At 41.2% G+C, this 14,931-nt stretch overlaps 1 protein-coding gene across 1 annotated transcript in view; it reads right to left on the bottom strand.

Annotated features, from left to right (window-relative positions):
* Positions 1-2,059: 2,059 nt before the first annotated feature.
* Positions 2,060-14,931, bottom strand: part of eIF3a (eukaryotic translation initiation factor 3 subunit a) — a 221,254-nt gene continuing 208,382 nt past the window's right edge. Inside the window, exon 19 of the mRNA XM_070081388.1 lies at positions 2,060-2,390. Coding sequence (XP_069937489.1) covers positions 2,207-2,390 — 184 coding nt within the window. The 3' untranslated portion in view covers positions 2,060-2,206. The remainder of the gene's footprint in view (positions 2,391-14,931) is intronic.

The raw sequence follows: 14,931 nt of genomic DNA, 5'->3' as shown, positions 1-14,931 counted from the left end.
ATTCGATAGAAAAAATGGAGTTCTAGCGAAATATTCATGTTTTTTGTCGACTAGTACAGTGAAATTGGCCGAAAATGGGGCTCAAAGTAGGCAAAATCGCCGATGCGTAAACATCGCCGAGACCGCTAACTTTGCGAGAGCATAATTCCGTAAGTTTTCTATCAAATTTCAAACTTTTGGTGTCTTTATGATCGGGAAAAGATTCTCTATCTTTTCATAAGAGAAAATAATTTTTTTTTTTTTTAAATTTGGCCGACCCTGAGAACGAGTTTCGGAGAGGGCCTGTCGACCCTCAAAGGGTTAAAGAGGAATTAGGTTCAGAGGAAGAAGACTGAAGGGTCCAATTCCTCAGACCAAAAGTCTCTTCACTGCTCCAAGAAGCATCCCCTTGAAGAGGTCTGTTTACGTTGAAACTATATGCACCCCTCAAGTTGATGAATATGTCGTGTTACAAGTGGGTTTCTTTACTGATGGAAATTGCCAACCAATGGCTTTTATGATCCAATATAGCAAATAAATACTGCAGATAATAGATAGGTAATAAGCCTTGATATATCAGTGTATAATCAAAGCAACATTAAACCCATAAGAGGTTGTATAGCATCTGAGGCATAGACATTCAGGTTTGATTTAATGAAGTGAACATGAAATGAAGGTCCTCAGATCAAGAACTCCTCACTGGCATCAAGGGATCCCCCTTGAGGAGAAGGCTGAATATCTAGTTACGGTTCTGAGAGATCAGCAGCAGTTATGTTCAGCATTAATTGAATTAGCGCATGAGAATGTACAGTAGACCACCAGGTAACACTTTTGTTCTAAGACAGTTGCAAAACTGTGTAATATTTTTGGTGAAAAGGCCATAAAAATCGGTTTACGCAGAATACATGCAAGAGAAAATGTGTTATGCACCACATTTTCCCCCTCTATTTCACAGTGAGTCCACTGTGTACATGATCTCCCTCACCCAGTGCTTAGTCCGTATGCATCCAATACCATACTCAGTCTGTGTTAGTCAATTTTTTTTCATCACGTCATCTTGTCTCTAGATAGTAACCAAGGCACCTATGAGGAATGCAAGTTATCCTGAAGTGCAAAATAGGAGCATAAGCACGAAAGTCTTGGTGTTCTGAAGAAAATTAATATAATAGATAAGCTTAAGAGTGGCACACTTGAGATAGACATCACATGGGCCTATGGCCTGAATGAGGCATCAATTTGCACCGTTAAAAAGAACGAGGCAAAGATACAAGGCTTGTGTAATGAATAAACCAGCTTGTGACCTGAAAAGAATGACGAATACCACTGTTTTTATCCAATGGTCAACTGTAAGTCATTGTGTACTGTACCCAAAACATCTCCCGGCATTATGAGAACTAATGGATCTAATCTGTCTTTGAGAGTCCTGCAACTAATGTTAGTATTATACGATCATGGGGAAGTGCTGAACCCATTGGGATCATACAGCACCTGGAAAATAGAAGGCAATCAGATTCTGACAAAGGGGAGAATATTTTTTAATTTTGTATATTAGTAATTTTAAAGCATAAACCTGAATTCTTAATAAAACAATGCTGGTGTTTTGACCTTTTTACACAATATTCACCAAAGCACCTTGAAAAAAGATTTAAATGTAAATGCAAAGTTTAGACCACTACCTTTTATTGATAATATACTAATAACTATAATAAAAAATTCCAAGTTACACAATACCAGAACAGCCGACAATACCAAATCAGTTATATTATTAATCGGGGAAAACATTAAATAAAATAAACCAAAATACTATTTTCTGTCTGAAACATTTATAATTTTTTCATTACTAGATATACAATATGTGTGTGTATAATATACAGTACAGTATATATAATTTATATAGTCAACACACACAATAATAAGAAACAAGCATACAGCACACTTAAATTACATTAAAAAAAAAAAAAAATAAAAAAAAAAAGCCCGAAACTTGGTACCAAATCAGTTCTAAATTTTCATTACAGCAATGTGCCTTTAGATCCTTCACAGAAGAATATTCATCAGTTTATTACTGCACCATGAAAGGTCCTACATTAAATAAAACTTTCCCCATTGAATTAGGAAATGTTTAAAATACACATGCTTCTTCCACTTGTTTAATATAAAATCACTCCATGCTGAGGCCAAGGCTATTATTTCTAAGCATATGAAACTACTCTACATTACATTTCCTTTAACGTCTCACAGTAGTCCAGCCATCTTCATCCTGCTCTTCCCGGGATGGCCGTGGCTTTTCTTCTTGGAGCTCATCCTTGCGAGATTCCTCACGAGAGCGCCAAACATTGGCACGTTTTTCGTCACCAATTCCACTCCGTCTGTCTTCCGTCCCAATTCTTTCACGTTCTTCGACTCGTGTTCTTTGTGGAAAAAAAATAAAAAAGGTTTTTCTCTTTTGACACCTTAATTAAATTGAAGTATGGATACACACTCAACATGCACAGAAGAGACTGAAATTTATGACTACATTTCAGTCCAGCTTGGACCATTAACTTGTAACACAGAAGGAAAAAAAAGCCAGTACATATACAGTGGACCCCCGCATACCGTTGGCCTTACATAACGTTAAATCCGCATACCGATACATTTTATCGCTAAGATTTTGCCTCACATACCGCTAAAAAACCCGCTCAACGCTGTTCGTCCGAGACGCGTCTAATGTGCGGCCTGAGCCAGCCTCACATGTTCCGCCGGTGGCACTGTTTATCAGCCAGCCTCCGCGGTAACATCCAAGCATACAATCGGAACATTTCGTATTATTACAGTGTTTTGGTGATTTTATCTGCAAAATAAGTGACCATGGGCCCCAAGAAAGCTTCTAGTGCCAACCCTACAGCAATAAGGGTGAGAATTACTATAGAGATGAAGAAAGAGATCATTGATAAGTATGAAAGTGGAGTGGGTGTCTCCGAGCTGGCCAGGTTGTATAATAAACCCCAATCAACCATCGCTACTATTGTGGGCAACAAAACGGCAATCAAGGAAGCTGTTCTTGCCAAAGGTTCAACTGTGTTTTCGAAACAGAGATCGCAAGTGATGGAAGATGTTGAGAGACTCTTATTGGTATGGATAAATGAAAAACAGATAGCAGGAGATAGCATCTCTCAAGTGATCACAAGTGAAAAGGCTAGGAAGTTGCATGAGGATTTAATTAAAAAAATGCCTGCAACTAGTGATGATGTGAGTGAATTTAAGGCCAGCAAAGGTTGGTTTGAGAGATTTAAGAAGCGTAGTGGCATACATAGTGTGATAAGGCATGGTGAGGCTGCCAGTTTGGACCACAAAGCAGCTGAAAAATATGTGCAGGAATTCAAGGAGTACATGGACAGAGAAGGACTGAAACCTGAACAAGTGTTTAATTGTGATGAAACAGGCCTGTTTTGGAAGAAAATGCCAAGCAGGACCTACATTACTCAGGAGGAAAAGGCACTCCTAGGACATAAGCCTATGAAAGACAGGCTCACTCTGTTGATGTGTTCCAATGCTAGTGGTGATTGCAAAGTGAAGCCTTTATTAGTGTATCACTCAGAAACTCCCAGAGCGTTCAGGCAAAAGAATACCCTCGAGGCTAATTTGTGTGTGCTGTGGAGGGGAAACAGTAAGGCATGGGTCACTAGGGACTTTTTCTATGACTGGTTACACCATGCATTTGCTCCCAATGTGAAAGATTACCTAACTGAAAAGAAATTAGACCTTAAGTGCCTCCTGGTGTTAGACAATGCCCCTGGTCATCCTACAGACGTGGCAGAGCGACTTTATGGGGACATGAGCTTCATTAAGGTGAAGTTTTTGCCTCCTAATACCACTCCTCTCCTGCAGCCCATGGACCAGCAGGTTATTGCAAACTTCAAAAAACTGTACACAAAAGCTCTGTTTGAAAGGTGCTTTGTAGTGACCTCAGAAACTCAACTGACTCCAGGAGAGTTTTGGAGAGAGCACTTTAATATCCTCAATTGTGTAAACCTTATAGGTAAGGCTTGGGAGGGAGTGACTAAGAGGACCTTGAACTCGGCTTGGAAGAAACTGTGGCCAGAATGTGTAGACCAAAGGGATTTTGAAGGGTTTCAGGCTAACCCTGAGAGGAGTATGCCAGTTGAGGAATCCATTGTGGCATTGGGGAAGTCCTTGGGGTTGGAGGTTAGTGGGGATGATGTGGAAGAGTTGGTGGAGGAGGACAATGAAGAACTAACCACTGATGAGCTGCTAGATCAACTTCAACAGCAAGAGGCCAGACCTGAGGAAACTGGTTCGGAGGAGGGGAGAGAGAAATTGAAGAGGTTGCCTACTACAAAGATTAAGGAAATCTGTGCAATGTGGCTGAAAGTGCAAACCTTTATGGATGAAAATCACCCTCACACAGCTATTGCAAGCCGTGCTGGTGACTATTACACTGACAATGTTGTGAAACACTTTAGGGAAGTCATAAAGGAACGAGAGGTACGGGCCACTATGGACAGATATGTTGTGCGACAGAAGTCCAGTGACTCTGAAGCTGGTCCTAGTGGCATTAAAAGAAGGGAAGTAACCCCAGAAAAGGACTTGACACCTCAAGTCTTAATGGAAGGGGATTCCCCTTCTAAACATTAAGACTCTCTCCTCCTCCCATCCCATCAATCATCACCAGATCTTCAATAAAGGTAAGTGTCATGTAATTGTGCATGCCTTTTTCAGTTTGTGTGTATTGAAATTAATATTTCATGTGGTAAAATTTTTTTTTTTCATACTTTGGGGTGTCTTGCACGGATTAATTTGATTTCCATTATTTCTTATGGGGAAAATTCATTCGCATAACGATAATTTCGCATAACAATGAGCTCTCAGGAACGGATTAATATCGTTATGCAGGGGTCCACTGTACAAAGGGGGAGGGGGGGGGGGAAGAAGTGGAACAAGAGAAGTAATATAACTGCAGCAGAAGTGAGGGCAACAAGAGAACAGTAGTGTTAGTGAAACAAGGGTCAGAGTGTGGAGTGTTAGCAAAGCAGTAATAGTAGTAGTATAATAGTATAACAACAGCAACAGCAGTCTTTCCTTTCCTTCAATCTGGCGGGTTCTGTCTTATGAAATTTCCCACCTCCCCCTTGAGTTTTTGTCTAATCCTTTTAGGTTATTAGCTCTCCTGCAGTGCTCCTTTTTACCTTTTCTCTTGCTCTTCAACTACCTTCACTATTACTACCACCACTACTGCTTTGCTAACAGTCCACTCTTTGACCCCTTGTGTCACAAACACCACTACCTTCTTATTACCTTCTCTCCCACTAACCACAGAATGGGTCAGGTTTGAACACATGGTGAGCAAGTTCTAAAACTCCGGGCCAGTCCATAAGCACTCGGCCAACTGGTCAGGAGTTGTAATGGTTTGGTTTGGTTTGTTTGCAAGCATGTCACTTCTACTACTACAGTTATATTACTTTGTCCTCTCATTCCACTTCTCCCAGCCCCAACCCTCGCCCCTCTTGTGTATACACTGGCTCCCTTCCCACCTGTGTGTGACTAGCTAATGGTCCAAGTTGGACCAAAACTGTCATAAGTTTTAAGTCTCCTCTGGGCAGGTAATATTTATGTGTATTGTTGTTCCAGTCAGTGTATTGTGCCTATTTAACAAACTGAGCATTGTTATGTTAAACATTAAATTGGAGGATGTGCTTGAATGCAATAAATACAGCCTCTGCTCAACAACAGAGTTCTGTTCCTAATACATGTACTAGGTAGATAAACGAATTAGTCACTAAACAAGGAACATACTATAATGGTATTGGGTGTATGTCAACCATCTCTGATATTGCTTTATGTCACCCTTGCACCGCTTATAATGCTTTTAGTATATTTTGAAGGTTTATACAGTGGGTGTGCTGTACATTGTAATAAACAAAATACAGTGGACCCCCGCATAACGATGGCATCACATAGCGATTAATCCGCATACCGCTTGCTTTAATCGCAAAAATTTTGCCTCACATACCGCTTAAAAACCCGCTCACCGATTTTCGTCCGAGACGCGTCCAATGTGCGGCCTGAGCCACGCTCACATATTCCGCCGGTGGCATTGTTTACCAGCCAGCCTCCGCGGTAACATCCAAGCATACAATCGGAATAATTCGTATTATTACAGTGTTTTCGGTGCTTTTTCTGGAAAATAAGTGACCATGGGCCCCAAGAAAGCTTCTAGTGCCAACCCTACAGCAATAAGGGTGAGAATTACAATAGAGATGAAGAAAAAGATCATTGATAAGTTTGAAAGTGGAGTGCGTGTCTCCGAGCTGGCCAGGTTGTATAATAAACCCCAATTAACCATCGCTACTATTGGTGGTACAGCTGCTGCTGCACTGTCAGCTGCTGCTGCTGCTGTAGCATCGTCTGCTGCTGCTGTAACATCGTCTGTTGCTGCTGTAGCATCGTCTGTTGCTGCTGTACCACCGTCAGCTGCTGCTGCTGTAGCATCGTCTGCTGCTGCTGTAGCATCGTCTGCTGCTGCTGTAGCATCGTCTGTTGCTGCTGTACCACCGTCAGCTGCTGCTGCTGCTGTAGCACCGTTGTTGGAGTGGCTTATTGAGAATACCAAGAAACAATTAACCCCAGAGGATTTGCCACCCAGGATAACCCAAAAAAGTCAGTGTCATCGAAGACTGTCTAACTTATTTCCATTGGGGTCCTTAATCTTGTCTCCCAGGATGCAACCCACACAAGTCGACTAACACCCAGGTGAACAGGGAAAAATGCCTGGAACTAGTGCTCATATTGGTGAATTTAAAGCCAGCAAAGGTTGGTTTGAGAGATTTAAGAATCGTAGTGGCATACACAGTGTGATAAGGCCTGTTCTGGAAGAAAATGCCAAACAGGACCTACAGTACTCAGGAGGAAAAGGCACTCCCAGGACACAGTGTCTCATCAGTCATTGCTGCATCTTCAATAAAGGTGTCATTTATTCTTCATTTAGTAGACTAGTACATGCACAATATATACTGTGCATGTACTACTCTACTATTGTGCATGTATCCTTCTCTTTGTGTGTGGGAAAATGTATATTTCATGTGGTAAAATTTTTTTTTTTCATACTTTTGGGTGTCTTGCACGGATTAATTTGATTTCCATTATTTCTTATGGGGAAAATTCATTCGCATACCGATTATTTCGCATAACAATTACTCCTCTTGCACGGATTAAAATCGTTATGTGGGGCTCCACTGTAGAGGAAATCTGCTCTAATATACATTATTTAGGTATGCATACTGGTCAAAGAGCCTGTCATAAGTTTGAGTAGTCGATAAACAAGCATGTTGCGAAGTGAGGAGAGGCCGTATATAAATACAGTGGTACCTTGATGTACAAGTTTAATTTGTTCCGTGACTGAGCTCGTAACTCAATCTGCTCGTATATCAAATAAATTTTCCTCAATGAAATTAATTGAAATTCCATTAATCCATTCCAGCCCCCCAAAAAACTATCCCATGGGCAGGAGAAAACACTTCAATATAACACTAATATCAACTCTTACTTATTTATCAGAATTGATCTAATATGACAAACACTATAAGGAACACAGAAACATGATATATATTTTAGAATGAATAAAATAGGCCATAATATGGTGTGTCCAGGGCCAGTCTGAGCATATAAAATCATTACTGCTCCTTCCTATAACGTGTTCTTTGGTCCTGGGTAAGAGAAAACTAAGTTTTTGAAAGGCTAACTGCACTAGATTACTAGTGCATTGACATATGAATATCTCAGAAGTAAGTTACACACTTACTCCATGAAGCCCAGCATTTATTATTTATGTAAATGCAGTAATAACGACAGGAATCATAAAAAAATTATTCTAAAATTGACTTGTGGAATATTGGAAATATTCCAAATACTTTAGGATTTGTGTGGGAGTAAAGGGCAAGATATTTTGCAAATGCCAAAAACTTAGCAACTTTATTTTTTTTGTAGAATAACTAAAGATAATTACACGATTATCTCCAGTGAGAACATTGCACTAACATTGTTCGTAAGTACCAAGTCCCAAAACGGCCTTTCGTTGTGCCATTTAGGCCAGCATTCTTGCCAAATGTCATTTTCAGTAAATATTTTTTTTTTTTCAATAATTTTTTCCCACTCCTAACTGGGAGTTTGGACACAACTCAAAGCAAAACATAGACCGAGTGACTGCTCGTAACTCGGAAAACTCCTAAGTTGGGGCGCTTGTAAGCCAAGGTACCACTGTATATAAATACAGTGGACCCCCCCCCCTCCGAGTTTCATGATTAATCCGTTCCAGAGAGTATGCCAACTGGCAAAATTCACGATTGGCGAATCTATTTTCCCCATAAGAAATAAATGAAACCCAATTAATCCGTTTCAGACAGCCAAAAGTATTAACAAAAAATAATTTTTTTAAAGATTAAATATAGATTTACATACAGAAAACAATGACAAATAAATGTAAAGCACTAATAAAATGGATAAATGAACATGTAACATCACACTTAACCTTTATTGATTCTTGTTGGTGTAGGAGGTAGGTAGGAGGCAAGAGGAAGGCGAGTTTATAATGCTTCAATATGACGCTATCTCTACGGCTTATTTATCTATCACAATTCATCTAATATGACATTATAAACAATATTAATAACATAGAAACATGATATATACTCTAGAATGAATAAAATGTGTCATAATGTATGAGAGGAGTAAATGGTGTAAGTGTTGTTGTTGGGTTTAAGGGCCGCCACTGAGAGAAGCCGTGTTGGTGGTGGTGGAGGCTTTGGCCATCACACTTAAACAATGTATGTAATTCATAAATAAGAAATATTTACATTTTAATTCATAAACAAGTTAATTCAGGTATACACAAATACAGTTACATACATAGATTATCATACATAACAGCATATGTGTAAGGTACCCAGGATAAACTCAATAAATTCAAGAGTGACATATTTCCATTGGTGTCCCTTCACATTTACTTTTTTTTTGTTAGCACACTGGCCGATTCCCACCAAGGCAGGGTGGCCCGAAAAAGAAAAACTTTCACCATCATTCACTCCATCACTGTCTTGCTTTACACTACAGTTTTTAAACTGCAACATTAACACCCCTCCTTCAGAGTGCAGGCACTGTACTTCCCATCTCCAGGACTCGAGTCCGGCCTGCCGGTTTCCCTGAACCCCTTCATAAATGTTACTTTGCTCACACTCCAACAGCACGTCAAGTATTAAAAACCATTTGTCTCCATTCACTCCTATCAAACACGCTCACGCATGCCTGCTGGAAGTCCAAGCCCCTCCCTCCAACCTTTCCTAGGCCGACCCCTACCCCGCCTTCCTTCCACTACAGACTGATACACTCTTGAAGTCATTCTGTTTCGCTCCATTCTCTCTACATGTCCGAACCACCTCAAGAACCCTTCCTCAGCCCTCTGGACAACAGTTTTGGTAATCCCGCACCTCCTCCTAACTTCCAAACTACGAATTCTCTGCATTATATTCACACCACACATTGCCCTCAGACATGACATCTCCACTGCCTCCAGCCTTCTCCTCGCTGCAACATTCATCACCAATGCTTCACACCCATATAAGAGCATTGGTAAAACTATACTCTCATACATTCCCCTCTTTGTCTCCACAGACTCCTAAGTGCACCACTCACCCTTTTCCCCTCATCAATTCTATGATTCACCTCATCTTTCATAGACCCATCCGCTGACACGTCCACTCCCAAATATCTGAATACATTCACCTCCTCCATACTCTCTCCCTCCAATCTGATATCCAATCTTTCATCACCTAGTCTTTTTGTTATCCTCATAACCTTACTCTTTCCTGTATTCACTTTTAATTTTCTTCTTTTGCATACCCTAACAAATTCATCCACCAATCTCTGCAACTTCTCTTCAGAATCTCCCAAGAGCACAGTGTTATCAGCAAAGAGCAACTGTGACAACTCCCACTTTATGTGTGATTCTTTATCTTTTAGGTCCATGCCTCTTTCCAAGACCCTCACATTTACTTCTCTTACAACCCTATCTATAAATATATTAAACAACCATGGTGACATCACACATCCTTGTCTAAGGCCTACTTTTACTGGGAAATAATTTCCCTCTTTCCTACATACTCTAACTTGAGCCTTACTATCCTCGTAAAAACTCTTCACTGCTTTCAGTAACCTACTTCCTATACCATACACCTGCAACATCTGCCACATTGCCCCCCTATCCACCCTGTCATATGCCTTTTCCAAATCCATAAATGCCACAAAGACCTCTTTAGCCTTATCTAAATACTGTTCACTTATATGTTTCACTGTAAACACCTGGTCCACACACCCCCTACCTTTCCTAAAGCCTCCTTGTTCATCTGCTATCCTATTCTCCGTCTTACTCTTAATTCTTTCAATAATAACTCTACCATACACTTTACCAGGTATACTCAACAGACTTATCCCCCTATAATTTTTGCACTCCCTTTTGTCCCCTTTGCCTTTATACAAAGGAACTATGCATGCTCTCTGCCAATCCCAAGGTACCTTACCCTCATCCATACATTTATTAAATAATTGCACCAAACACTCCAAAACTATATCCCCACCTGCTTTTAACATTTCTATCTTTATCCCATCAATCCCGGCTGCCTTACCCCCTTTCATTTTACCTACTACCTCACGAACTTCCCCCACACTCACAACTGGCTCTTCCTCACTCCTACAAGATGTTATTCCTCCCTGCCCTATACACGAAATCACAGCTTCCCTATCTTCATCAACACCATATTATGTAATAAAATATACCTAATGGCAAAAAAGAATGAAAAGATGGGGTGGTAGGGGTAATGGGATATTCAAACAGTTCAGGAAGAAATCTAAATATTCTTCCTTGAAGCCTTTTACACACACACACACACACACACACACACACACACACACACACACACACACACACACACACACACACACACACACACACACACATTTATATATAGCGGAACCCCGAGTTTCAGGGTATCAGTGATTTAAGAAATATCAGCCACATCAAGTTCCGACTGCTTTCATCACCTAAATTTTGTCCCGAGTTTTGGCCGCCGTACTGGACCTGTCCACCTACTCGCCGCCCGGCGCAGGCATCAGGGAGGCACTACAACTGCATAAGCCTTCTAGGTAAGGCTTGGGAGGGTGTGACTTCCAGGACTTTGAACTCTGCTCTAAGCTACATCAGTCACCAGCTAAGAGCTATATCAGCTTGGGGAAATATAGATGGCAAGTAACATTTGCACCTGAGAAAACACAAACGATGATGGTCTCTAGGCACCATGATGGTAATGCCAGTCCAGTAGTATGAATGGGAGTGTTGGTACCTGGGGAAGAAGTTGATATCCTTGGAGTGAAATTTGCCTCCATACTGACCATGAAGAACCATGTTATAAATCTTGCAAACAAGGCAGCCAGGAAGCTTACAGCATTTCACCCTATCTCGTATCTGCTTGACAGTAGGGGTTGCAAGATTCTGTACGAGGCACAAGTACGCTCACACCTTGAGTATGCTCCACTTTTCTTGGTTTGCCCCCCCCCTCCCTCATCTGCGACTGCTTGACAGAGTAGAGAGCAGAGCAAGATGTCTCATCTCTCACATGGACCCATCCTGGATAGATCTGTCATTTCAGCAGAGCCTTCAACACAGGAGGGATGTGGGTGACCTTACTGTTATGTACAAGGCCAATAATGTCAAAGTATCACACTTGAACCCACTTCGAGGAAAATGGGAAGCAAGCTTCTATACCACAAGATGGGCAGAAGGCAGCAACTTCACTCTGGCTGTACCCTTCTCCAGAACATCACTTCATCTGAGATCACTTATCCCCAGGATGCCTCGAGTATGGAACACATTCGTATAGCATTATGATGTCAACGACATAGTTGATCAAATGAAAATGCTGGCCCACAGATGGCTCCAACTTCATCCTGTTCCCTACTTGTATGTTTTGTAAAAATAAAAATGCTTTCAAATGATCTGATGTAAGTAACAGCTCTTAGCTTGTCAATAAAGCCAGGGATCCTTAATGTGACCTTGTCAACCCCTATGTAAAAAGAGAGAGAGAGACAGGAAGACAGAGAGACAAAGAGAAAGAGACAGAGACAGAGAGATAGAGATAGGCTGTTTTTACGACACTTAAGATCCCAACAGAACGAAATGAGGAGTCCACAAGCACAACCTGGCTATGGAAAAGAGCTAATTGGCCAGCCCTTTGCTCTGAGCTCGCCACCACCGACTGGAATGCTCTTCTCCAAGGGGATGTTGACAACCAAGTGAAAGCCTTCACTGGACACATCCTTAACCCTTTGACTGTCGAAGGGCCCAATCCTGAAGTGTCTCCTGGTGTCGCAAAATATTCGAAAAAAAAAAATTATTTTTTCTTATGAAAATGTTAAGATTATTTTTCTGATTGTTTTAGTCCCCAAAAAAATTTTTCCCATGAGTACTTACCGAGATATAGAGTCCTGAAGTTTGTTGAAATTGATCTGCGAGCGGCAACAGCGGCGACTGCCGGTCACCCGGTAAACTTTGATTTACTTGTATTCAATGGTTTCTCGCTTTTTTCACTATTTTATTTTTTCACATAACTTTTGTGGCCTGTGAGACCAAATTATTGTGCAATGTTCAAATATACACTCGTTGAATGTAACACAATTATAGCAAAAACACTCGTATCATTATAATGTTGCTAAAACTTGTTTACACAATGTAAACAAATGTTTATTGCGATTGTTTTATAATATATATACATATGTACAATCACTGGACACTTCTAGAAGTGCTGCAGCTTGTGGAATTCTTTGAAACATGGGTATAAGCACAATGGTGTCTTACACTCCTCACACATAAAACGAGTGTCTCTGCGTTTTTGTGGGCGTTTTGTGGTATGTCCACAGACAAAACATCTCTTCTGAGCATTTTTCTTGGCAGTAGTGTGGGGTAGTGATCACCAGGCCTCAGAAGAGAGGACATGTGTTGATAATTTTGTGGGCGCTGGTCTATTGCAGGTGTTGTTTCTTGGTACTTGAATATTATTTGTCTGATGACTGACAAACAAAATTCACCATATTTGGGTTTGTTCTTGGTCTTCAACTTATACATATTATAAGCATTCAGCATGGAAATGTCAAGAAGATGGAAAAACAGTTTTATATACCACTTATAACTCTTGCGAACACAGTCAGCAAACCCAATCTGCATGTCACATTTGTCCACTAAGCGCATATTGAGGTTATAATCCATCACAGCTGCAGGTTTTACAATGGGTTCATTGGTCTCTCTATTCTGCTTGCCAGTGTCTACCATTTCGTGTCGGTGAACTGATGTCAGCAGTGTCACATCACGTTTGTCATGCCATGATGTCATTGGCAGCAAACACCTGCACTTCACCTCTACGACTGCCAGCATCGAACCTAGGCATGTTTACGATTTCTACGCACTGTGCCACACACATCTGTCATGTTCACTCGCAAGAAATCACTGAGTATAGGGCTTGTGTACAAGTTGTCAGTATATAAAATATGCCCCTTACCAAGATATGGCTCCATCATTGTTCTAACCACATCACCAGAGATACCCAGTAACTTCCTGGTATCTTCCATTGTTTTACCGCCAGTGTACACAATTATATCCAAAACCAGACCAGTTTTGCAATCACACAGAACAAATAACTTTATACCAAAGCATTTCCTCTTGCTTGGTATATACTGCTTGAATGAGAGTCTTCCTTTGAACAAAATCAAAGACTCGTCAATAACAAGCTTCCTGAAGGGATAAAAATACATACAGCACTTTTGTTTCAGGTACATAAACACACGTCTGATCTTATATAACCTGTCGCTTCTGTCAGGCCTGGTTTTGTCTGAAAAGTGTAACATACGTAACAGTAACACAAATCTATTCACTGGTATAATGTCACTGAAAGCAGGGGTTGAAATCAGGCGGTCTGTTGCCCAGTATGTGTTGACACTATGCTTATACACATGTGGCATAAGCATTATTGTGGCAAAGAACAGATACATCACTGCCACAGTTGTGTCCTTCCACTGGTGTAGGCGTGATCTTGGTGACAGAATAGTGTTTGCCATGGTGTACTCATAGTATGTATTGCTTTCCCTGACAATAATGTCCATCAGGGGTTCATCGAAGAACAACTGAAAGCATTCCAGTTCAGTGGGAATGTTCCCAAGGGTACATGATGGCCATATTCCACTTTGTCCTCCATCAAAGTCATGGGAATTGGGAACAAACTTGTCATCTTGCTGCCAATCCCAGATGCGGTCAGCTGGTGCGTTCTGGATATTGTAATGTGGTTGTGGTTGTGCAGGTTGTGGTTGTAGGAGTGTGGGGTCGGGCGAGGCTGGTTGTAGTTGTGCAGAGTCAGCAGCTCAGGTAGTAGCGTGGCCCGCTGCTGGTGTCACATGACTCATGCCACCATCACTATCACCACCACCGCCTGCTGCCTCACTCACATCATTTATACCCATCGTAACAATATCGTCATCTTCACTATCAGGACGTGGTGTAGGGCCACGGGATGTGCTCCGAGATGTACTCCTTCCTCTTGGAAGAGCATATGGCACACTACCAGACCGCATGCGGTCGTATATACTGCCGCTTCACTGGGGAATATTCACCCTCACTGTCACAACTAGAACTGCTTTCAATAACCTTGAAATCACTATCACTTGCACTGCTCACATCTGAGTCTTGTACACGGGCAAATAGTTTCCTCTTTCGTCCTGGTACAGGTGAACATGAACGAGCCAGCCCAGCACCAGAGGTGGAAGGTTGTGGGTCATCTGAGTTTTCATCACTAATTATGTTATCCTGGGTAATTTTCTAGGTCATACCCGCTTCAAAACCAGGGAATTCAGTTTCACTGA

The sequence above is a fragment of the Cherax quadricarinatus genome, chromosome 6 (assembly GCF_038502225.1).
Source record: "Cherax quadricarinatus isolate ZL_2023a chromosome 6, ASM3850222v1, whole genome shotgun sequence".
In the NCBI taxonomy this organism is placed as follows: Eukaryota; Metazoa; Arthropoda; class Malacostraca; order Decapoda; family Parastacidae; genus Cherax; species Cherax quadricarinatus.
This window is presented reverse-complemented; position numbering and strand designations above follow the sequence as displayed.